This window comes from Phocoena phocoena, chromosome 8, assembly GCF_963924675.1.
Source record: "Phocoena phocoena chromosome 8, mPhoPho1.1, whole genome shotgun sequence".
Lineage (NCBI taxonomy): Eukaryota > Metazoa > Chordata > Mammalia > Artiodactyla > Phocoenidae > Phocoena > Phocoena phocoena.
The window spans coordinates 41642324-41668904 of NC_089226.1; the positions used below are offsets into that span (position 1 = coordinate 41642324).

Consider the following 26581-nt stretch of genomic DNA (forward strand, 5'->3'; position numbering starts at 1 on the left):
TCGAAAGCACCAGGAGTCTTTGTCAATTCTGAGAGCTTTCCTGGTTGGGGACAGGACTCTGGGAACCTCTACTAAGGGTGATGACTCTGCTAAAGGTCCAGGTTTCACAGTGTGATTTACTTCCTAGGTTGGAGGAGACAGGTCAGGTGATGACAGTCTGTCTGTACTAGGGTATGTTTGATTTGTGGTTAAAACAGATACGTGGCTCTACATTTACTTTTTAAAAAAACTTTTACTGAAGTATAGTTGATTTACAATGTTGTGTTAATTTCTGCTGTACAGCAAATGGATTCAGTTATACATATATATATATTCTTTTTCATTATGGTTTATCACAGGATATTGACTATAGTTTCCTGTGCTGTACAGTAGGACCTCGTTGTTCATCCATCCTATATATAATAGTTTGCATCTGCTAATCCCAAACCCCCAATTCATCCCTCCCCCACCGCCTCCCCCTTGACAACCACAAGTCTGTTCTCTGAGTCTGTTTCTGTTTCAGCTCTACATTTAGTTTTGAAAGGATACCAGCTTCTCCTCACCAACATCCTTTTAGAAATGTATTCACTTTAATATTTAGCTGAGAACTGTATACCCCCAAACAGAACCATCTGAGATTCTTCTTTCCACAAGAGGCCTGACGCCAGGGTTCAGGCATGCTCCTCCAGTGCATGGAAGTATTGGTTTACAGTCATTCTTGTCTTGACAAAGAACCCAGGATGCAGGGGAAATTAAAGCTATTTATGGGTAAGGAGCCATTTGTTCAGTAGGGATCAATAAAAATGACATGAAGTACTGCAAAAATTGTAACAAAAGTCTGAAGACCCTGCCTATCTTAAGGGATGACGTGTTATGCCTTTTGCACTCCCAGGGCCTAGCACAGCACCTGACACGGAGAAGGTTTTCCATGTGTGTTTGCTGAATCAATTAATTCATAATTATTACATAAGTCAAGGCACAATAATATCAACTCATGGAAGGCCAGAAAATACTGAGTTTAGTTACGATGAATTTATGATACAGACCAAACCCACAGGTACACAACACGCTGCTTCCAATATTTTGTTTCTAATGAGGTTTATAGACATCTGGCCGTATTTTTATCACAACCCCTTTCTTTATTTTAACTCTCAGTACAATGGTCGGCCTTCCTCAGAAATAAAGGATCTAAGTAAGATTGCTTAGTAACCGAGATTTGTCTGCCGCTTTTGATTCTCAGGTATAAAATTCTAATTCTAGAGAACTTTTCCATAGGTGGCCTAGGTAGACTTTCATCTTGCAAAACAGTTTATTCTAAACCTATCATAGATAAAATGTGTGAGAGATTTAATACCGTGAAGCATCATATAAATTACAACTATGATTGCAATTATTATTATATGTATTAGCAAAGACCAACTCCCATTTTCCTCCTGTTTATAAAAGTAAAAGGCATTTCCCAAATAATGACCTGCTTTCCCCGCTCCACATGTCAAATCACATTAAAATCCAACATATTAGAAGGACAGCATCACAGAGGTAGAAGGTCACTGTGACATTGTTTTAACCATGCCCACACCTTTAACCATTTCAGTTAATGTTAAGACCTGCCACAAAATTGATGCTGCAATCCCCAAAGCACTTTGATAACCTAGGATTAACTGATTTAAAAAAAAGACTAAGGACCACTTAATTTTCTTTTGTGGATACTTAGGAAATTTCCAGGACTGTGTACATTCTGATGACTTGTAGACTGTGTCAATATAAACTTTCTTTCAATTCCTCAGAGGCAACTGAATCCAGAGATGACATTTTGAAAATAGTTCAAATGTCAAATGGAAGTTTAAACAAAAGCAATTAGGCAGGAGAATTTCAACCATGGTTGGACTTCAGAAAGGTGTAAGCGCTCTTTTCTACAAAAGGAGTTCAGAAATCCCTGAGCAATGTTAATAAATGATACATATTATCCAAAGCATTTATTTCCTTCCCCCCTCCCTCCCTCCCTTCCTTCCTTCCATGTTTCCTTAGAGCATCTGCTGTGTGTAAAGCACTGTTATTGGAATGGAAAACAACTCCCTATTTCCCACTGTACCCTGGTGCCTACTTCAGTGTCTGGCACACAGTAAGGGCTCAATAAACAACACTGAGTGTTGAATAAATGAACAAGTAAACAAATGATAAGTAAGAAACACGCCTTTCTACTCTGAAGACTCTTGTTTTCTTATAATACAAATGCCAGCACATTTCTTATACTATGAACAGCCTAAAAAAAAACAACAGAACATTTACATGGCTTTATTTGCCTTTGCCACAGATAGCCTGGATGTTGGAAACCAGAAAACCATACCAGAAGAAAACTAGAAATCACCTCAGAGATTAGCTAATAGGAATCCAAGTAGACAGTGAAAAATGAAGTTGCATAATTGTAGGGAAAGCCTAGTAACTATGACCTATGTCAAAAAAAAAAAAAAAAAAGAAAAGAAAAGAAAAGAAAATCATCCAGAATACTGTGATATACAAAGGTACTTATATTTAAAAAAAAAAAAAGTATAGAATGGTTTCCTTTAGGACAAGAGGACATCAAGCAAGAACAATGCTTTCAAGGTACATGAACAGTTTGAAGGGACAGAAATTACTGGAATAAAAACGTTCTCCCTTAGTCAACAGGGAAAGCTTCAGAGCTCATAAGGTTTATGTGACAGGAGTTTCATGAAAAGAAACTTCCCTCACCATCTTACCATCTATGATTAATTTTGAAAATAAAGTGGGCTTTGAAAATAATTTGTTTCCAACAATTTTCTTTTACTGGAAATGGACCAGAATTGTACCGTCCCACATGGTGTCCATATAGAGGCAGCCTCTTCATCAAAGCAGTCAGTCCAGGAGAGGAGCAAAACCAGCCCTGTGATCACTGAAATTAACACCACAAAGCCTGGTTACAGATGCTGTGCACTTTTACTCTGTGGGAGGGGTCTTCAAAGTCACCCTTCAGAGCCTGGTGATTCTCAACCTACTTACTATTCGAATCCCTTATTTATACGATGTCTCAGCAGATGAGAAGCATCAAATTAGAAGACAGAGCCCTGGGAGAGAGAGGCATGCTGATAACAGAAGCCAGTGCTGTCAAGCTGAGCTTAAGTGAGGAAACCCAAACAGTAGTACATTTGATGGCCCCAGACAACCATTAAGATTCCGGAGGGAAATCCTGTATCCATGACAGACTACGTAATTTGCAGGGCCCAGTGCAAATGAAAGCACCAAGCCTCGTGTTCAAAAATTATTAAGCATTTCCAGATAGTGCCAGCAGAGCATTAAACCATATATAAGTGGCCCTTCTGAACATGGGCCCTAGGTAACTGTCTGGGTTGTAGGCCCATGAAACCAGAACTGCTGGTATCGTCACGTTCAGCATACTATGCTTGCTGAGTTGAAAGACACATTTAATACACTTTAGGAAGTGATTCAGAAACACAGGTGTTTATTGTAGTTTTGGCACTTAAAGGTTTTTTTTTTAATTGAAGTATAGTTAATTTATAATGTGTTAGTTTCAGGTGTACAGCAAAGTGATTCAGTTATATAGATCTATATTCTTTTTCAGATTCTTTTCCATTATAGATTATTACAAGAAATTGAGTATAGTTTCCTGTGCCCAGTAGGTCCTTGTTGTTTACCTATTTTATATATAGTAGTGTGTATATGTTAATCCGAAACTCCTAATTTATTTCCCTGCCCTGCCCCATCGCTACTCCCTTTGGTAACCATAAGTTTGTTTTCTATGTCTGTGAGTCTATTTCTGTTTTGTAGATAAGTTAAAGGGTTAAACTTCAGTTACCTGGGAAAACCACTTATGTGTAATTCCTCTATCTTGGGAGGTACTAGATATGACTAAAATTCCAACATGTAACTTCAATAACAAGCTCCAGATTCAGCCTCAAACACAGGTTTTCCCTTTGTTATAAAGTGGTTTTTTGTCTTGTAAAAACAGCCTGTTTGTTTTTTTAGGGCTGAGAAGTTTCCTATTTCTTTGTGTTCCTCCCACACCTATGTAGAGAGTCCCAAATCCACAAAGGCGTATTAAATCAGAAAGGAATGAAAACACAAAATAACTTAAGCCATCTACTAATTATGATAACCCAGCAAAGCACTGATAGAGATCTATCGAAACCATCTCTGGTATTTCTAAACATATGCATGTAAATATAAATCCACTAGGTATATTTGATTAACTATAAAAGTGAGACTTTGGAGACTGATTATCAAAGCCCACTTTACATTGAAAATCATTTCATTGGACACTAAAAACACTTAAATACAAAATTATAGAAATATGTCTAAATCTAGTTTCATAATAAACCATTTTAATAAATAACCCTATTTCCCGTACATGAACATCATTTCTTCAGAGAAAAGCATTTCTCACTGTGACAGAAAACAATTTAACTAAGTAAAAAAATGAACAATTTAGTAAGTACATTGCCAAGATAAAGTATGTCTTTATAAAATAGGAAACTTTACAGAGAAGAGAAATTAACTTAAGTGGTAGGAGGTAAAATTGGATTTGCCTTCCTTAACTGAAGTATCTGTAATGGCAACATATTTAAAAACGGTGCACTGGCAAAGGCTCAGCACTTTCTACCTGTAATAGTAAGTTTCTAAAGTGATGGATTTATTTTACATCTCCTCGCTCATGATCTCAGATGTTTTCCTTCCGAAAATAGCCTATAAATATTATAACATTTATTATTGCCGGAAAAATGTCCCGTATAAGCCCTTAATATTATTTACTTAATCTATTCATTTTAAAGCTGTGTGACAGCAGCAATGAATGACAGCTGACGGTGAAATAATTCTGCACTCTTAGATCTTATAGAGTAGGGTTCTTCTTTTATCATCCTTGGACCCTCTATGCCTAGCACAGTATACTGGTGTACAGTAAGCACTCGTAAAAAATTGAACATTTAGTATATATGTGATACCTTCAAGGCTATTTAATCAGACTGATTCTTCGTCAATTTTCAAGAAAGTATTCTTTATAAAGCACATTTTGATGGAAGTCAAGAATGTTGGATGCATTTAATAATAACTATGATAGCTAACATTTGTTGAGCGCTTCATATGTACAAGGCTTAGCTAAGTGCTTTATAAAATACATTGATCTGTTAAATCTTAGCAAAAACTGAGTTAGTGTCCCCATTTTCCTGATGGACAACCTGATCCATAAGAGGTTAAGAAACTTGTCTATCACCATAAGGTTAGTATGTGAACGAGATGGGGCGCCAATCCAGGAAGAATCCATGCTTCTCATGGGTGTACTTGGCAAATTTCACAGGGTGAAACTCAGAGAAAACAGGTGGTTATCATGCACATCTTGTTCAAAAGATTAAGGATAAATGGAGTTGTCTAAAACAGGATAATTTGCTTTTAACAGAATTGTTGGCATATTTTCCTATGGAACACTACAGATAAAATTTAAACCAGCAAATATCCATCTAAGAACTATTAATAAAGAGAGACAGGGCTTAATCCAAGCACATGCTGGAGACCACAGATACTTTAGGTCATGACCCACAGAATTTCACAAATAAAAGATGAAAAGTGATGGTCAACATTCAAGCTAATGTAGATGAAAAATCCCAGCAATGATGTGACTTATAAAGACAAACGCCTTTCACTGATTTCTCCCTTAATTACTAAATCTAAAAGCTCCTTTTAGGCTTTAACCTTTGTGCACAACTGACATTAGAGAACAGTTCTTCTTTCTTGAGCCTCTCTCCTGACTTGGTTTCCACAGCAACAGTCTTTTATGGTCCTTTCATTTACGAAAGAGACACCTATACCAAACTTTAATGGAAAAAAGTATGTATTATTTCTGCAGGGTACGTTAGAAAATCTAAGGGCAAAGAGTACAGCTGAGTGTCACTAACACCTGGACCAGCCATTGGAAAGCCTTCAGGGTCAAGCCTATCAGAGCCTGTCTGTCTCTCCCTCAGCTGCTTCATGCCCATAGCCTCTGTCTTAGTCCGTTTGGACAGCTCTAACAAAATAGCATCAGCTCACTGTTTTAGACACAACAGAGATTTATTTCTCACAGTTCTGGATGATGGAAGTCCAAGATCAAGATGCGGCAGATTCGGTGTCTGGTGAAGTCCCACTTCCTCCATCTTCTAGCTGCATCCTCACATGGCAGAAGGGGAGAGGGATCTCCCTGAAGTTTCTCTTATGTGACACTAATCCTATTCATAAGGGGTCCACCATCGTGAAGTAATTACTACCCAAAGGCCCCACCTTCAAATACTACCACAACAGTGATTGTTTCAGCATATGAATTTTAGGGAGACACAAATATTCAACCACAGTTGTCAGGTTTACAACTCTTGAATTCTACCCCCACTAGAGATTATCTCTGAATCCCAGCAATAAATTCCTGGGGGAGAGAATCTTGGTCCCAGTGTCAAGGAGGGAAGGATTGGGGGTCAGTACTCAGAGAAAAAGGGATGATGTTGTGGGCTACAGAGATATCTCTAACGTTATTTATAACAAGGTATCTTCTCTGTGAGATTTCAAGCCTGATGCTCCTTTTCACTACACCCCGAAGACTGTCTTCACCTCTTGTGTTCACCCCTTCTCAGAGTTACCAAGTTCCAGTTAACTGTATTTCTATTCTGTCTCTCCTATCAGTCCCCTTCTTTTCTTCCCTTCAATGTCACTGTCACCTAAAGACTCAAAGACTTAATCAGACAATATGGATGCCAAATTAGCTAAAATAAACTCCATACATATGAAGACAATATCACTTTACATTTACTGAGAATTTACTACATGCTAAATGCTTATTAAAGTACTTTACATATATTAACTCATCTAATCTTGGTGGTGAGCCAATTCATTAGTTAATGAACTTATCCCCATTTTCACAGTGAAGTAAACTGAAGCTCAGAGAGGTTAAGTAATGTGCCCAACATCACACAGCTAAGAAGTGGTAGAGCTGGGATTCAAATGCAAAGACATCTGATTTCAGTGTCCAATCTCTTGGACACTACTCCTTGTGGCTTCTTTCCTCCCAGTGTTATTATGAAGCCCGACCATGATATTGAATGGCAAAGTGGTAAACAGACATTTGTTCTTGTGCTATGAAGTCACGAGACTACTATCAGTAACTCACCCCAGGTTGGTTTTGTAATTTTATTGTTATATTTCCATATGCTTTCCTAGAATAATCTACCTCAACGTGAATAAAGTTTATGGATTTTTAAAACACTTGTTCATTTTTATAAGAATGTTGAGAAACTAGGAACAAAGTCATTTAAAAATGACAGCAAATACCAAGGCCAGACTATAAAGTAGCAACAATACTAAAACTGGACTTTGGGTTCTCAAGGTCAATGGTGAAACTACATTTCATCCTGTATTTACTATTCAGGTAGAAACTTCCACTGCTTTGAAAGAAAAGTGCTTCCAGAGAATCCACTTTAAATGACTGAAAAGTGACAAAATAAATGAGACTCTGATGAGATTCTGATTTATGAAGCACACCAATGATACTCAATAGTAACTTCCACATGGCCTTGTGAGTTACATAAAAATACTCCCATGGGCTTCCCTGGTGGTGCAGTGGTTGAGAGTCCACCTGCCGATGCAGGGCACACAGGTTCGTGCCCCGGTCCGGGAGGATCCCACATGCCGTGGAGTTGCTGGGCCCGTGAGCCATGGCCGCTGAGCCTGCGCGTCTGGAGCCTGTGCTCCGCAACGGGAGAGGCCACAACAGTGAGTGGCCCGTACCGCAAAAAAAAAAAAAAATACTCCCACAATTGGCCCTGTAGGGCATGAGAGCACCACCCACGGAGGATCTTTCAGGAGTCCTGAAATGATTCTAGCAACTCAATGCCACACAAATCACTCAGCAAATCCCCTATCCCTTTTATTTATTTATTTTTAAAATTTTCATTGTAGTATAGTTGCTTTACAATATTGTGTTAGTTTTTACTGTACAGCAAAGTGAATCAGCTATACATATACATATATCCCCTCGTTTTTGGATTTCCTTCCCATTTAGGTCACCACAGAGCATTGAGTAGAGTTCCCTGAGCTATACAGTAGGTTCTCTCATTAGTTATCCATTTTATACGTAGTATCAATAGTGTATATACTCTCCCTTTTAGAACTCCCCAAATCATTAAACTTAACCAGATCATAAGTACTGCAAAACAAACAAAAACGATCTATCTAACTAAAGCCTGGATTGACTAATGCAAAAACTGCTAAAATTCTTAGGTTCCATCATAAGTGACATCATATGATGTTTGTCTTTCTCTGTCTGGCTTACTTCCCTTAGTATGATAATCTCTAGGTCCATCCGTGTAACACGTATATACGGAATCTAAAAAAAAAAAATGATACAAATGAATTTATATACAAAACAGAAATAGACCCACAGACACAGAAAACACTTACGGTTACCAGAGGCAAAGGTGAGGGAGGGATAAATGAGGAGTTTGGGATTAACAGATACACACTACTATATATAAAATAGATAAACAACAAGGACCTACTGTAGAGCACAGGGACCTCTACTCAGTATTTTGTAATAACCGAGAAGGGAAAAGAATCTGAAAACATATATATATATATATATGTATGTATAACTGAATCACTTTGCTGTACACCTGAAAGTAACACAACATTGTAAATCAAGTATACTTCAATAGGAAAAAAATCTGAACAATATATTAAAAAAAAAAAACTGGAAAAAAAACCCTGCTAAATTCTTAACATTTGGTGTCGTAAGAAGAGCACCACATACTATGAGTCCTTGCTTATACCAACCACCTTTACTCCCTCAGGAGAACTCAAGCTTCCCACCTGTACCCTTGGTCTGGCCCTTGCATAGTTTCCAGGGCCTGCCGTAAAGAAGTACCACAAACTTGGTGGCTGAACACAACAGAAACTTCTTCTCATACAGTTCTGGAGGCTAGAGGGTGAAAATCAGGGTGTCAGCTGGGCCATGCTCCCTCTGAAGGGAGCCAGTCCTTTCCTGGCTTCTGGTGGATGCTGGGAATCCTTGGCATTCCTTGGCCCGTGGCAGCATACCTTCAATCTCTGCCTCTATCTCCAGCTTCCCATGGCCATTTTCCCTCTGTGTCTGTGTCTGTGTCTCTGCGTCCAGCAGTCCTTCAATTAGGGTCCACCCTAATGCAATAGGACCTCATTTTAACTTGATTATATTTACAAAGACCTTATTTCCAAATAGGGTCACATTCATGGGTACAAGGGGATTAGGACATCAACATGTCTTTTGAGGAGACCCAATTCAACCTCTAAATACCTGCAAAACAAAGAGTGTGTACAATCATCGAAAGGAATTCCCTGAGCCCCAGAGTCTTCAGATCATTAATGCATTCATTGAGTTGCTCACGTTTTCACTTTCAATGGCATATGTCTTTAGCATTGGAGACCATTAATCAGCGCAACCCTAGTTCTGTATGACTAGCTGGGTGACCTTGGGCAGGTCACCAAGGTGCCCAGAGGCCCAGTTTCTTCCCAGGACTGTGGTAAGAGCTAAATTAGATAATATGTGAAAACACAGGTCTGGCTTGGGCACAGAGCAGACCTGCACTCTGGCTTCCCTGGCTTAAGGTTCCTCTTCCCACCTTTCCAGCACCCCTGGGAGGGAGAGGGCACACATCAGGGAGTATCCAGGAGTCCCCCTAACAATGTGGGGGAAGAATGAAGAGAGGTGGGCAGTGGTTTCAATTAAAATTCACTGCTTCTCTCAGAACAGAAGAAAGTAATAAACCAATGCAGTAAATTACTGCTGTGGAATTAATGCCCAGATAAAAGAAAGAAAAGGGAAATTTATGACCTTAATCAATCTCTTTTTTCATATATACATATAACTCCATCATCTGCTTTATTTACATGACTCTATCACCCTCCCAAATAATTCTCAGTAATTTCCAGCAGCAGCTACGCCTGCAGCTGAGCCCCAGGAGTAGGCTGGGTATTTACCAGAGATATAGGAACACCGCCCCTCCTTCCCACCTCTCCTCAGTGGGCTAGAGGACATGGAAGAGCATGGAGGCCCAAGCAACACCACCAGCCACACAGAATGAGCAGCATCCATCGCCTCGGGGAGGCGCCTCTGAGCCACCTGCATGTGCAGGGGCGGTTTCCAGCCAGGCATCCCTTCGCTCCAGCTCGTGTCTGTTCAGTCTTCCCTCCCTTTTACTCAAGTTCCTCAAACCTGCCTGGAATTCTTTTTTTTTTTTTTTTTTTGCGGTACGCGGGCCTCTCACTGTTGTGGCCTCTCCCGTTGTAGAGCACAGGCTCCGGACGCGCAGGCTCAGCGGCCACAGCTCACGGGTACAGCCGCTCCGCGGCATGTGGGATCCTCCCGGACCGGGGCACGAACCCGCGTGCTCTGCATCGGCAGGCGGACTCCCAACCACTGCACCACCAGGGAAGCCTTGGAATTCAATTTTATAAAAGTCAAGACCTGAAACTCTTTTTTTCCAAGTAACAGTCATATTAACTCAAAGATCCGAATCTGTTTCTCATGAATGCTGTTGCCTAATTAGCAGAGCTGTCCATCGAAACGTGACTCAATTTGGGGATCAAAGTTTTCTTTCCTATTACTGATGGTGGCACCAGTTAGCAAAGTCTTCACAACCTATGGTGTATCCAAGGACCGTGATCTGAGACACTTGTCTAAGTCCCCACAAATCTGCCAGTTCCCTGAGGCTTGTAAATGAACACTGCATACGTACAAGGGATGCCAAAGACCTCAGAGAGCCTTAATCTAGATACAGGACTGCAGACTCCCCAACTGAGGGCAAAATAATTTTTTTTTTCACTCCCTTTTATTCCAGGGAAGTAACAATCCCCATATTTATCTGTCAGAAGGCTGACATTAAGCAGGAATAGGATTTGGAGCTACTTAAGTATTTCAAGGAAATAAACTCTGGGACCCTCAAAATAACCCCTTGATGCTGTTTTCTGAAGAATGCTGTGCAAAACCAACTTTGATGAGAATTCTGTCCAAACACTCAGAGTTGAGAAAACAATAACTTCCTCCACTTTCATTCTGTTGGAAGTTTTGTTATTGTTTTGTTCTTTTTTTGCTAATGGATTTGATTTCAAATATTCATAAAGCCTTTAAAATACAAAGAATCTGGAGTGAGAGGCAACTTTGGATTTCTTCCTTTTTTATTTTATATCATTTTATTATTGTTAATAATATATATTTGCATCTGTTTCTATATATATGCACACAAGCACTTTTTGAAAATGTTAACAATACCACCACACCTCCCTAATTAGTTACTCATTTTGTAGGGTATTTTGTTAAGGGTAAGTGAAATAGAGTCTTAGAAAATATTCCACATTAGTTCGGTGGTTTTCAACAGGGGCATTTTTTACCCCAGGGGATGCTTGACAATGTCTGGAGGTATTTTGGCTGTCACAACTAGGGGAAGGGGCACTACTGGCATCTCGTAGAAGCCCAGAAATGTTGCTAAACATCGTATAATGCCTAGCACAGCTCCCAAAACAAAGACTGATCCAGTCCAAAATGTCGAAAGTATTGAAGTTGAGAAACTCTGAAATCGGTACTTACATTCACAAGAGCATTCAAATCTGCAATGTCCCCCTCTGCACCCCGCCACCCCCAGTTCACACTTATGAGTTGATCAAATGGAGAAATGCACAATCTCCCCAGTGACACAATGACAGTGCAGAAAAGTTCCCTTTGTCCTTGTTCATGTGAAGCACATTCACAGGGATGCAAAGGTCACTGCTGAATTTAAATAACCTCCTGTGATAAATCTACATGAGGCCGATTTGTTCTACTGGACTCGTTGGATTAAATGAACACAATTTAATGTTCTATAGGACAAGGCCTCCTTTCATGGCTGAAAGAAGGAGCAAGGGTGATTTACAGTTTCATACGTACTTATTCGCTACATTATCTGCTTTGTGCCTGGACTTATGAATAACAACTCATCATCCCGCGGTCATTTCTACCCATTCAGGAGAATTTAACTTTCCATTAGGAAGGAACAAAGAACAAGAGACTGTAACAAGAGATTTCTGCAATGTTCACTTGAAAGAAAAATCATCAATATTTGTCCCCGTGTCCTTCACCTTGTGTGTTTTTTTCTTTGTAATCTCTGATGTTATAACATAAAGCCAAGTCTCCTTCTGTTTTCCAGGAAAAGGTAGTTTGTTAAGCAGATTATCCCCAAACAGAGCTGGGCATCAACGGAAGGCTTAGCTTACTTATGATACCAGATTATTTTTAAGCACCGCTCTCTTATGAGCCATTGCTTTTTTTATAATGATAAACTAATATCAAATGTTTGTTGATTCATTAAAGTATTTTGGAATTCCATTTAGCAACAGTTTCTGCTTAATGTTATATATTTGGAAACAAGAGAAGTGTATCCAAACATTAATATAACCCAGAATTTTTATTAACCACAAGTCTTAGGTATCACAATGTTTCTGCTCATGGACCATTAAAGAGACAGGATTTTCATTTTTCTCTACTTCATAAAACAACGTATAAGCAAGGGTATGAAAGTTGATTCTGGGGGTGGGTACAGAGAGCACTTTGCATTCATGGTCAAATTTCAAAACCCCAGCACCGTAAGTCAAGAGTATACACCTGAAACTAACACAACGTTGTAAATCAACTACACTCCAATAAAATTTAAAATAAAAGAGTGTACGGATCAATTACAAACTTGGCTACCTTGTCCTCAGGTCATCGCTCAGCACTGTGTTACCTCCCTCTTTCGTTTCTCTTTGGATACTGAAGTCTAGAGTCTTGCTAACCTAGATTTCAGGGAAGCAATGTCAGCATCACATAGGAACTTGTTAGAAATGCAAATGATTGAGCTCCACCCCAGGAATCCTTAGTCTAACAAGCCTGCCAGTTGATCATCATCACTGCTGAAATGTGGTCTAGATTTTTCTCTCTCTGTTACTCCTCCAGGTAACACTTACCGGCTTCGTCTTATACCGTACACTGAAAGGCAAGCTGGTATTATTTATTTATTTGTTCGTTTGTTTATTTTTGGCCACGCAATGCAGCAGGCTGGATCTTAGTTCCCCAACCAGGGATCGAACCCATGCATGCCCCTTGCAGTGGAACCAGAAAGCATGGAGTCAACCACTGGACCGCCAGGGAAGTCCCAAGCTGCTATTATTTAGAGTTGGTTAAAGAACCAATGACATCCAATATTATAATAAGTTATTCCTCCTCTTTGTATAGGGAAAAATGTCTAAGCCAAAGGGAATCAATTGTTAAGGTTAGGCTTTGAGGTATTCCTACAGCACTTTTGAAGAGGTCCACTTTCTGTCAGCTCCCCTGAGAAGAGGAGAGGGCAGCAAGTCTTCCTACACATAAGTATGCTTTGGTCAGGTTAATCCCAAGAGGCTCACACAAAGTGAAAGCAAGCTGAGCTTCACCTCCGCTCAAATTTAGGTGGCAATGCCAGCGGCCAGAGCATGGACCAAAGGGAGACCTCCCAACTGAAGGAAGGAATTTAGAAAGCCCATGCCCTGGCTAGTCAACCATTAAAAGGTCTGGATTAAATAAGGCTCACTTCCAGAAACACAGGCTATCAATACAGCATTCCCTAATCCTGGATCTATGTTTAACAGAGGCAAAGGAAAGAATAAAGGGATCTATCTTAGGTATGTTTTTTCCCTCTAAAAAGTTATTTTTTTAGGCCTCTCAGAAGGAAGATATAAGACCCAAGGCTTTTAAAAATCTAAATATCATCAAACAAGAATAAAAGAGATGTGAACAGTTGCTACTTCTAATGTCTTCCAACACTCCAGACATTTATGAGTCTTTTAAAATTCCTTTTCTAATGACATAAAGCCTCTCCAACTAGCTCAAGTAGCAACGGATGGGTTTTCAAGGTCAGCTTAACTTGTTCATAGTCCCTGGGTAATTTTCTCACTTCTCTCTTTGCAGACTGACCCATTCTTCAGGGCCCAGTTCAGGGGTCTGCAAAGTCCTCACACCATCCTCTCCTACTCCAGCTGGCAATGAACTCTGCCCCACCCAGACATGTTATCCTGTTCACAGCTCATATTCCACAGAGTTTGACCATTTATTTTTTACAAACTGCCTTACATTTTTGCTAAAGTGCGTAGTATGTGTGATGGTCCTATTTTTCCCATGACAATAAATGCCCTGAATGCAGTAATGTCTTATACTTCCGTTCTATCACCCATCGCACCAATACCTGGGGTCTAGAACAGCAGTGGCACACAGTAGTGCACAATACCCTTTATAAAACCCCGTGGAAGGTTCCAGTGCTACACACCCATTAGGAAGGAAAGACATCACCGCCTTTTAAGTATGTCTCGTTTGCAGCAACATGGCTATACCTAGAGATTATCATACTAAGTGAAATAAGTCAGAGAAAGACAAATATCATATATCACTTATATGTGGAATCTTAAAAAAATGATACAAATGAACTTATTTACAAAACAGAAACAGACACATAAACATAGAAAACAAACTTATGGTTACGAAAGGGGAAAGGGGGGATAAATTAGGAGTTTGGGATTAACAGATACACATTACTATACATAAAACAGATAAATAACAGGGTCCTACTGTATAGCACAGGGAACTATATTCAATATCTTGTAATAACTTATGATGGAAAGGAATCTGAAAAAGAATATGTGTGTGTGTGTGTGTGTGTGTGTATAACTGAATCACTTTGCTGTACACCTGAAACTAAGACAACATTTTAAATCAACTATACTTCAAAAAAAAGACAGTGGGGTTCGGGAAAAGTATGCTTGCAACTCACACAAACTTGACTCTAGTGGGGAAAACAGGATGATTAATAATCAAAACAACAGGGGCTTCCCTGGTGGCGCAGTGGTTGGGAGTCTGCCTGCCAATGCAGGGGACACGGGTTCGAGCCCTGGTCCGGGAAGATCCCACATGCCACGGAGCAACTAGGCCCGTGAGCCACAACTACTGAGCCTGCACGTCTGGAGCCTGTGCTCCGCAACAAGAGAGGCCGCGATAGTGAGAGGCCCGCGCACCGCGATGAAGAGTGGCCCCCGCTTGCCACAACTAGAGAAAGCCCTCGCACAGAAATGAAGACCCAACACAGCAAAAATAAATAAATAAATAAGCCAAGCATTTGAAGCCCTTATTAAAAAAAATAAATATAATAATAAAAACAACAATATTTATCGAGTGCTCCACTAAATGCTGGCATGCTGGCACTATGCCAAATGGTTCCCATACTGGAGACACGACTACGATAAACATTCTGAAATCCTAGAGGAACTTCCCACACCTGTTCCCCAATTCAGCCTGGATGACCACTCAGCAGCCAGCTTGGATTCCGTTACAAGTGCTGGAAGGAAGCATTTAAGTCCCTGCTCACCCAGAGGGACAGGTGAGCACCAGCCTGCTGGGTGTCTCCTGCTCAGAACACGTGGGTAGGACTCCCGTTACCGACTAGCTAAAGCAGGCGCATGCAGGAAGCTGCCTTTGATTAAAATCACCTGTTCTGCCTGGAATTAATCAAGCGTTCTCTGTACAGGCCAGAAAGGACCTCAGAGCATTACAGCTTTTGTTTTCCTTCTTAAGCCACAGGAATTACCAAAGAAAGTCCACAGACTACTGACTCTAAGTGATTTTAGGTCTGGTAGGAAAAAAGAAAACAGCTCTTTAGGTAGAGAACAGAGTGTTCATTAAAGAAATCTCTCTTCCTTTCTGGGTCCCGGACATCTGTTATCTGCTGCAAGCTGTGGACCCTAAGTACTGACGTTATTCGAGTTCACATCAATCATGTTAATCTTTATTTATTATGTAGCACATTGCCAAAGCAAGATGGAACTCTATAAATTTCAGCTCTACCATAGAGGAAGGAATGAAAGATCAGTTTACCAGAGTCCACAACCAGTTGAAAAAATCTAAAGCATAAATATTAACCAAATATGCCAGTTAGGTACACCTCCCCCTTCATTCCTGAAAAATGTTACATTAACATAACTATTGCAGACAAAGGACTTTAGAGAGAGACAGGACGTATGCCAAAAATTAAACCATCTTTTTGGAGAGCTTGTTGAATCGGATGGAAACTGCTCCATAGGCAGCATTATATTCAGAGCAACAGTCTTAACAAGGGTTACACCAGGCTCATGGTTCTGCGAATCTCAATAGAAATAAGAAGAGTAATAACATGATTCTTCTAGAACTTTGTACTTCACCAATGGCCTTCAAACACATCATGAATTCAGACTTCTTGAGCAACTCGTATGAAGTAAGCAATGTCATTTTCATTTTCTAGATAAGAATCTGAGGAGATTAACTGATGTGCCTGTAATCAGAGTTACAGCAATCAGGATGGGGTATCAACTTTCTTTGCAGTTTCACTGTGCCAGGCACCGTGGTAAACATTTTACAAGAGGACCGCTTTATGCCTTGCAACTATCCTTTCTCACTAAAAACCGAAGTTCAGAGAGGTTCAGTAACCTGCCCAAGCTCACAGAGCCCGGAGTGTCTGATTTAGTCTATGTTTTCCCTGCTGTGGTTGATGGTGTTTCCCAGTTAGAAGTGCAGAGCAAGGGTTTGAAAACCAGGACTTCTAATCCCAACTGCTACCCTCCTCCATGAAACACTCCCTAACTACCGCTCTTGCCCATCCCACATTAAGTGAAACTCCTCTACCATAGTCGATTATTGCAAACCTTCACTCTACTTTCACTCTGTCATAAATATTTGTCAGTTTAGTAATTTCACGTACGTTGGGTCCCTGATAGGCTTGGGCCATCTCTTAAGTTTATAACTCTCTCTATAAGATCCTGTTTGGAAACTAGTAGGCACAATAAATGTTTGGTGAATGACTAAATGGATAAACAAAATCCAGTGTTTTCTTATCGTGTGTCTGAGAATTAAAAAGTGTGCTATATGTTCCTTTTAGACTATTAGAAAAGTTGGTCTAAAATGTCATTCCTGGCACAAATCCTTTTTAAAAATCTACAGCTAGGACAGAGAAATTATAAATATGATTAAGGCTGCTATGTAATACAGTCCAAATTTCGATAATACAGGAATTTCTGAAAATCCAAGGGCAAACTTTTCAAAGCTTGATAAAAGACAGCTTTAGTTACATGAGTCTCCATGTTCTTCTCTGCAAATACTGCATGGTCTATGGTCTTCACTTCCAGTCCAAATTCTTCCCTGTGACATTTATTCTTTAATTTCAGGCATGAGTGGAGGAAGAGACCAGTTGACATTGCCCTGTGCAGTGTCTTTTATAAAAGAGGGTGCTGGGTTCACTCTTACTGGCTCAAGTGCCAATGGAATCAAGAGGGAGGATTCGGAATATGACTTGGGTGTTTCAGGCTCCACAGGGGCTGTGAAGTGTGAAGACGTCTATGCCCTCAACTTCTTTCCTGTGACTTTTTTGTCTTTGTTCTTTTTCCCTCTTGACCTCAAGTATCTGAATTCATTTCTCTGTCACCATATTACACAGAGCTCTTGGCTACAGTGAGAAAGTGAACCAGGAGGGTGGGGGTCCTCACGTGCATGGGAGGCTCCCCGTACTTAAGGGGGTGCTGAAAGGATGGACGTGGCTCCAGTTCTCTGAGTCTTCTCCTTCAAGTTCAAGGACGCCTGAATCAGACACTGATAGCTGATGACCACTCTCTGTCTTCTAATGAAATTAAAGTCAGATCCTGATTCAACACTATTCAAATGCTAAACTCTGCTTAACAAAATGACTGACCCACTCATAATTAGAAAAAAATCAACAGCTTCAGAAAAACCCTTGGCATTCTCTTTAACTTATGTTAATGGGAACCTGGCATTTATAAAACGCTTGGTGTCAGTTATATGTTTCTACTTGAACAAACATGAGAAGGAGAAATAACTATTAACTCGATCAGTACTTTGTTAGGAAAGTGGGGCATGTCCCAGCCAACAAACATCAATCACCTAGCTTAACTTTTGACCAATATCAACTCACCCAGAGTGAGATAGCTATAGTATCTTCTAATTCTTCTAAATTTCATTTAATTAAAACTCTATCCATCACAACTCTCACTGAGTGTTTTACCTGCTTGTTCAGATCTAAAAGAGACAAGTCACAAGAAAGCAACAAACTTCTGAGATTTACTCTGCAAAGCACTTTTTTCCAGTGTATGTACTTGTCTCAGAACGCATTCAACCAAACTCCACAACTGTCCTTTCTGGTCCTCAGTCAACAAGTTAAGTTTTCGGTGCACTCTCTAGAAACTTTTTGAGCAAAAACCAAGAAAATTAAAATGTGTATGTTTTATGTAAAGATTTAGATACTGGAAGTTCTACTAAACATTGACATTTCATTGATGGGTAGTACAGAAATCACAAAACATCTGGGGCTTAAAGTTAAGGCTCTAAGGAGATTATTTATGGCATGCTGGCCTAAGGCCAAGCAAGGGAGAAGTTCCTAGAAAGAGAAGTGAGACAAAGCCAGCTACCCATAGAACCCAGCATGGCCCACGTTACTCTCTCCCAAGATAGAGAAAGGGGGCAGCTGGCTCTCGGCTTAGGGACCACGTTTTACAATTATGAGTAAAGCAAATCTAAGGCTTCCTGTGAAAGCCTCTGATTTCTATTAGATCACTTCACCTCAATGTCAGTTGAAATTAAAACATACCAAACCAGGCAGGTAAAACGCTCACCTTTTCAAGCAATTCCCAGAAAGGAGGATGCTGTTCTCCACACAATAAAATAAATAAGAGGGTATAGCAAGTGTCAGACTCATGAATTTAAAAGGTGAACTAACAACAAGAAACAGTCGTACGAGCATTCCCTTACCTGTTTTGATGTTGATGGCAAAAAAGTTCTGAGGATTCCCACTTGTAATCCTGTATGTCAGTTTTTCACTGGAACTAGAGTCAGGGTCCTCAGCCTGGATCTGAATGACAGATACATCCTTCGGAGAGTTTTCCATGACAACAGGATAATAAATAGGTTCAGAGGTCAGCGGGGCATTGTCATTCACATCTTCAATTTCAATGTAGACCTCAATCGTGGAATAGAGTGGAACAACGCCCCGATCTGTGGCGTACACAGTCAGCCAGTATGACCCTGTTGTCTCTCGATCAAGAATGTCTGCAGTAGAGATGACTCCTAAGAGAAAGCAGGGAAAGTGTAACTGCTATAGCAAAACAGGAAGACATTAAGTCAATCACCCCAAACTGAGGCCGGCTGTGCTAAGTGATCTTGGCATACGAAAAAAAAAAAAATTCATCACACAAAATTAAATGAAAGTGTTTCTCTTTACATCAGAACACTATTTTCTGCAAAACTGTACTAACCAGTTCTTCTGCCATTTGAGAAGTATAATTATATTCACAAATACTTTATTTGAGTTTCGGGGATAGACGTATCTACACACACACACCCCCACACACACACGAGACAGTTGGGAGCAATGGGAAGAGAGTGGGCCAGAGGTCAAAACACTTCCCATGATGCATGGGAAATCAGTGCACTATCACATCAAAATTGCCATTTGACCTGATATCGAATTGATTTCCTATACGACAAAGAGCTTTCCCGGGATACATTATTTTGTCTGTTCATTCACAAAAATGAAAAACACCTTTAAAATATTCTTTTGCCTGTTAGGATAGAAACTATTTTGCATGCAAAAGTACAAACCTCCTTGATACTATTTCTCTACAAATCTAATGTCACAATTATTCCAAAAGAATCAGAGAAGAAGCCGTAAGCCATACCAACATACCTTCTGAATGAGCTCTAGCCCCCTCAAGAACTCTACAGAGTGCACTAAATAAACTCTAAGCCGCTTTGAGGGATACTCAGGGACAATCATTTTAAATTAGGAGCAGAAAAATGCCCAGTCTGCTGCCTTCCACCTTTCCCGTTTCATGGTTGAAACAAGCACCAACCAGGAAGTCAAACATCTGACAGAAAAGCCAAAGAGAAAATGTTGTGCTCTTGAATATCTTTACAGCCCTCACCCAACCACCAAGGCTATAGAAACTTACTACAGGAACTGTTCAAGTACTTTCCACTGTGATGGGAAAACTCTGGGATTCAGCTTATAAAATCTCTAAAAGTAGTCAGGATACACCTGGAAGGCGTGTAATTCATGTAAACCTTTATACCCTAAAAAAGATCCATGGAAGGAGTCAAGAAGCGCTTCTCCAGTTCTGACCTGAATCTTATATCCTCTGTACTCCTGTTGGATTCGGCACATAATTTGGCCTGTAGATCTTGCATAAGCAAACTGCCAAGTATAGCACCTGGGAGGGAGGAGGGCATCTTTCCAGAAACAGGCCAGAAAAGTGAAGGTTGCCTGTAATTCAGAACAGCTATACGATTCAAAGGGAGATCGCCCAACTGATGCTGAAGTTTCAGTTCTAAAGTTATCCACCAAAGAACTCTGTAAGCTTTGTAATTCTCTCTTATAATGAGGGCATCAAGTCTCAGATGTGAGTACGTAACTTGTCCAAGGTCACACAGCTAGTTGCAGAAGAACCCGGATCTGTCTTCCTCGAATGTTCCAGTTTCAACCCAGACTCCATGACTTACTACCTCTTTGACCGTGTACAAGGTGTTTGAACCAAGCAAGCCTAGTTCTATCACCCATATCTCAGTGCTGTGGTGGCAATCATGTAATTAAATGTATGCCGAGAGTTTGGCAAAATGCTTGCAACACAGTAGATGCTGAGTATATGTTAAATCAGTATGAATCAAAAGCAACACCCAAAGCCTTGTAAATAGTAACCACCCCCCAAAGCAAGGAACAATCTTGAGAGGAGAGAAGTTTGCGATGGAAAGTCTTGTTAGATATTTTTTTCTCCTCTGGTCATGCTGTATATTGTTGCTTGATCTTTGTGACTTGCCCATGATACCTTTTCATGAAAATATCTGGCCTGTTTGGGGAACAGCAAAGTCAGTCCACTAAAAAGAGAACTTAAGAAGGAACAAAATCAAAGAAGTTAGGTCAGCTTTGTCTGTACCTCGCCTGACCACATACCATGCACACACGCACTTGTGAGCACGCACACACACACACACACACACACACACACAGATTTGTAGTCACAGAATTGCTCTGGGATCCCTGGAAGTCACTTAAATCCCTTTTCTTGGACCTGTCAAACTGGGACAGGCTCTGGACCTTACAGGCTTTGGACATTAAATGATTTTGAGAAGTCCTTAGATGAAAGGCATCCACTAATGCAAATTAAAATATATGGGTGGAATTTTACTCTATTTTTTAATGAAACATCAGATACGTCCTCTAGAAATTAAAATTCTCTCTCATTAAGATAAAATATGTCTATGGCTATATTTACTCATTAAGTAGAAGTGCAAATGAGTATCTTGGAGCATAAGTGTTCAGGCTTTGCTCTCATGATCCAAAAATTTGAGGACAAAATGAAAAGAAGGACTACGAAATGTGTTGACAATTATTATAAGATTCATCCAAGGCTCCATATTAACTATATTAAACAACCAATGCCTAGTGATAGCATTTTCTCACTTTCTTCAGTGCTTCACAGCTAATTATGATCCACGTGGTCACAATTAAAAATGTAAATCCACATGAGCTTTTCTATCAAGCAAAAACTCACTTCTGAGGTTGCCCAAAGACTGCCAAAATCATGTCATAAGCCCATAGCTTTGTAACAACTACCATACATTCTTTATTACTTTTTTTCAATTAAGGCATAATTGACATACAATAAACTATACACATTTAAAGTAAACAATCTGTGTGACTTCCCTGGTGGTCCAGTGGGTTAAGACTCCACGCTCCCGATGCTGGGGGCCAGGTTCAGCCCCTGGTCAGGGAACTAGGCCCGCATGCACGCAGCAACAAAGAGTTAGCGTGCTGCAACTAAAAGATCCCGTGTGCCGCACTGAAGATACGGCATGCCGCAACTAAGACCCGGTGCAGCCAAAATAAATAAATAAAATAAATTAAAAAAAAATAAAATCCTCTACAATTTCTCTAAAAGAATTTAAAAATAAGCCATTTGTGAGTTTTGACACCCGTGAAACCATCACCACCAAGATAAAAAATGTGACCATGACCTCCGAAAGTATTCACCTTCCCATTTTTAATCTAATTAAAATGCTCTCAAATTTTCCCTACCCACAGACAACCAGATTAGCTTTGTCACTACAGACTAATTAGCATTTTCTAGAATTTTACAGAAACGGAATGATACAGTATGTGCTCTTTTTCTCTGGCTTCTTTCACCCAGAATAATTATTTCTGATTCATCCATGTTGTTGTACATTTAAAAATACAACAGACCTTCCAATTTATGAGTAGTATTCCATGGCACACGTATAGCACAATTTGTTTTTAACCATTGACTTGTTGGACATTTAGGTTGCTTTCAGTTTTTTAGATATTATCTAAGTATCTAAGAAACCTTTGCCTATCCAAGGTCACAAAGATTTTTCTCCTGTGTTTTCTTCCAGAAGTTTAAAGTCTTAGGTTTTACATTTATACCTATGATGAATTTTGAGTTAATGTTTGTATATGGTACAAGCTATGGACCTAAGCTCATTTTTCATATGTGGATGTTCATTGTGCCAGCCCCATTTGTTGAAAAAAAACTATCTTTTCTCCACTGAATTGCCTTTGCATCTTTGTTGAAAATCAGTTGACCATATAAGTATGGGTCTACATTTGGACTCTCCATTCTGTTTCATTGATCTATTTGTCTATTTTTATATCAATATCACACTTTCTTAATAATGCTTCATAATTAGTCTTGAAGTCAGGAAGTATCAGTCTTGCAATTTTGCTCTTCTTTTCCAAAGTTGTTTGGGTTATTCCAAATCCTTTGTGTTTCCATATGAAGCACAGAATCAGCTTTAGAATCCATATGAAATTTAGAAAAACCTATTCGGATTTTTACTGGGATTATAATGACTCTATAAATCATTTTGGAAAGAACTGACATCTTAAAAACTTTGAGTCTACTGATCCATGAAAATGGTGTATCTCTTTATTAATTTATGTTTTCTTGTATTTCTCTAAGTAATGCTGTATAGTTTCAGAACACAGATCCAGCACATCTTTTGTCAAATTTATCCCTAAGCATTTCATATTTTGATATTATTAGAAATGGCATTATTATTTTAATTTCAATTGTTTGTTATTAGTATATAAAATACTACTGATTTGGGGCTTCCTTGGTGGCGCAGTGGTTGAGAGTCCGCCTGCCGATGCAGGGGATACGGGTTCGTGCCCTGGTCCGGGAAGATCCCACATGCCCCGCGGAGCGGCTGGGCCCGTGAGCCATGGCCGCTGAGCCTGCGCATCCGGAGCCTGTGCTCCGCAACGGGAGAGGCCACACAGTGAGAGGTCCGCGTACCGCAAAAAAAAAAAAAGAAAAATACAACTGATTTTTGTATATTGATCTTGTATGTTGCAACCTTGTTATACTCTCTTATTAGTTATTACAGGGTTTTTACAAATTCCATAGTGTTTTCTACATAGATGATCATATCATCTCCAAATAGGGACAGTTTTACAACCACTACCATCACCTACACATTCATGACTGTTTAATCATTGTGTGCTGGGATTATGATAGGTGCAATAAATGCATTCATCATTACCTTTTTTAAACCTATCATTCATTCAGCAAGTATTTCTTAGTGCCAAGCACTCATGAGGTAGTTACTACTTTTATCGCCATATTACAGGTAAGGAAAGAGATTTAAGTTAAGTAACTTATGAATGATGACTCAGCCAGTAAACAGAAGATCCCATTCTCAAACACTGGTCTGTCAAACTTGAGACTGGTTGCTCACCAAAACAACATTATTTTCTCTTTTTTTTAACATCTTTATTGGAGTATAATTGCTTTACAATGGTGTGTTAGTTTCTGCTTTATAACAAAGTGAATCAGCTATACATATACATATATCCCCATATCTCATTATTGTCTTTTTAATCTATATAGACATCAGTCACATAGTATTTTATGTCCAAAGAAATTCTTTTTTCCCCTCTGTTAGAGAAGTGTCATTAATTGGGCAAACAGTGTTGAGTTAATATGATACTTTCTTATTTGACTTCTCCAAATTGACTGTAGAAATCATAAAAAGGTACTTCTTGGTATTTCTTTGTAGAATATAAAAACACAATCACAACAGTACTGATTCTCTGCAAAGAGAGTCTTTTTTTTATTTATCAAAGTATGCAGAACATAAATGTTTGTGACATATTCGTAGTCCGTTACCTAACACAGTCCCGGAGTGTTTATCCCCAGAAAAGAGTCTCCTTCCATCTGCCTGTTAGAGAAAGTACATTGTACAAGGAGAGTATCTGGCTGCTTAATCACTGTGGTCTCACTGCATACAACAGTGCCTGGCATGTAGCAGACGCTCAAAAAATGTTCATGTATGAATTTAAATCCTCACACTGAATCAGCAGTAGGTTAGTTTACATCACAGATGAGATAAGTCAGCCTCACTAAATCAGATCTGGAAGGCACTTCGAAGATCAATAGGTATAACCAAGCCCCTAATAATCAGTAGGTATATGCTCCCACATGATGCCTGACCCAGCACCCAGTCTCTGCTCTGAGTTTGGTGACAGGGTCCGCATCATTTACTAGGGAGTTTCAGCTAATGCAGAGTTCTTCACACTGAGGCAAAACTTCAGTCTCTCTAATTTAAATGTTTTCCTAACTCATATCCTAGAATAAAATAGAACAAGTCTGCAAACCACCATTCACCTGTGATAGCTCTTCAAATATCAAAAAATGACCCTCTCCATGGTTTTTCTTCTCCAGACTAAGAATTTCTTCCTCATGTGCCACATAGGCTTCTATTCTCTTCTTCCTTGTTTCTGCTCTGAACCAAGAATGAGCAATTAATAAATCTTATTTTAAAAATAAACCATCCACAGTGAGCTTCTAGCAAATTTCAGGGAGCGCTGCTCAGTAGAAAGAACTCAGGTGGAATATCCCAGATGCAGATACATCCTTAACCTCTTTGCATTTTCACCTATCACAGAAATGCTCAATGTGGATTCAGTTGAGATGCCAAATTTATGCAGATACTCACGAAAATAAAAAAAATCTTTAGAAATACAGTTGGGATTTTTTTATTTTTGAGATAAGCTTATGTTTATAAAATTTTTCTTTTCCTGTTTCTTCTTTACTTGCTGTGTAAGTCTAGTAGCTGACTAGAATTATTTGAGAAACCTAATATTTAATTGTATAAGCAGATACACAAACAGTATTTATTTATTTATTTATTAGAACTGTGCACAGCTTGAAATGGAATTAGTTGATCCCAGCATGAAGCACATTAGCTGTAATTGTTCCTTCTTATTCACAAATATTAGAAAAACTATATGCACCTTGTTCTCATAGAATAAGCCCTACATATTGGAGATGAAAAGAAAAACATGTGTGGAGCTGCTCAAATCAGAAGACCATCACACACTGGGTTATTTAATTTACCTTTTTTCCAGCCATATCCCCATATGTGGCACCCAAAGTCTCAAATGACATCTTGCCCCTGAAGAATGGCAACCGAATACCCACAACAGCTCTAAAACGACCTGTCAACAAATGGTTCAGGGAGTGCTTTGGAGGCTATGGGCCCATAACATGATGAAAATCCCTCTGCCAGGATAAGTACTATAGATTCTGAGGCAGTTAAAAAAAAGACAACAAAATTTTAAAAACACCCTGGTTGCATATTCTTTGTAGATACCCCTAATAGACATTTGCTTGTGCATATATATTTAATTCTTATTCCCAATCAGTCAAAATATTAACTCCCAATTCTCAGTGCATTTAAAATTTGTATTGACTTTTTATTTTGAAATAATTATAGACTAACAGGAAGGTGCAAAGAAATGGACAGGAGTCCCTGGGCAACCTTCACCCAGCTTCCACCAATGTTAACATCTACATGTATTTTTAAATTGCTTATTTCTTCAAGAATCAAACACTTAACTACATTTATTTCTGAGAGAATATGAATTCTTTCATGGGCTCCATAACCCTCTTTAGTCAACCCTTGCTTGCCTTTATTTAGGAGGATCACACAGTTACTATTTTTCTTTCTTTTCCTATTCATCCCCAGACTTGTATAAAGCTCTTATTGCCTTAGGAAGGATCACTATTCTGAGCAGAGTGTGGTGATAATTAAGGGAAGAATGGGGATTTTATCCTCACAGGCCCAACCCAGGGTCAGTCCATGCACACCCATGATCATATCTATAACTGTTACCACTCTGAAATATACTGAAATCAACTGAAATCAGCTAAAATGGGATGAACCAAGATGCATAGAACAATTTCGGGTGGAGAAAATCTTAACTTAGATGTTTAAAATGCTTCAAATACATTTTAGCGTACACGTATTATATATGCATATGCTTTTATATACTTTATATATCACGCATTTGACACATAATATATTTAAATATATAATTTAAGGCACTTTTTAAATCGGGAATTTTAAGTGAATCACCCAGCTAATCAAGCGGCAGAGTCAGGCCTGGAATCTGGAGCTGTGAATCGGAGTATGCACTCTTTTCATTAC

At 39.3% G+C, this 26581-nt stretch overlaps 1 protein-coding gene across 3 annotated transcripts in view; it reads right to left on the reverse strand.

Moving 5' to 3' along the window:
* Positions 1–26581, reverse strand: part of FAT3 (FAT atypical cadherin 3) — a 550552-nt gene that overhangs the window by 367342 nt on the left and 156629 nt on the right. For all 3 annotated transcript variants that reach the window (XM_065881705.1, XM_065881704.1, XM_065881703.1), the window contains exon 2: positions 18830–19144. In XM_065881705.1, coding sequence (XP_065737777.1) covers positions 18830–19144 — 315 coding nt within the window. The remainder of the gene's footprint in view (positions 1–18829; positions 19145–26581) is intronic.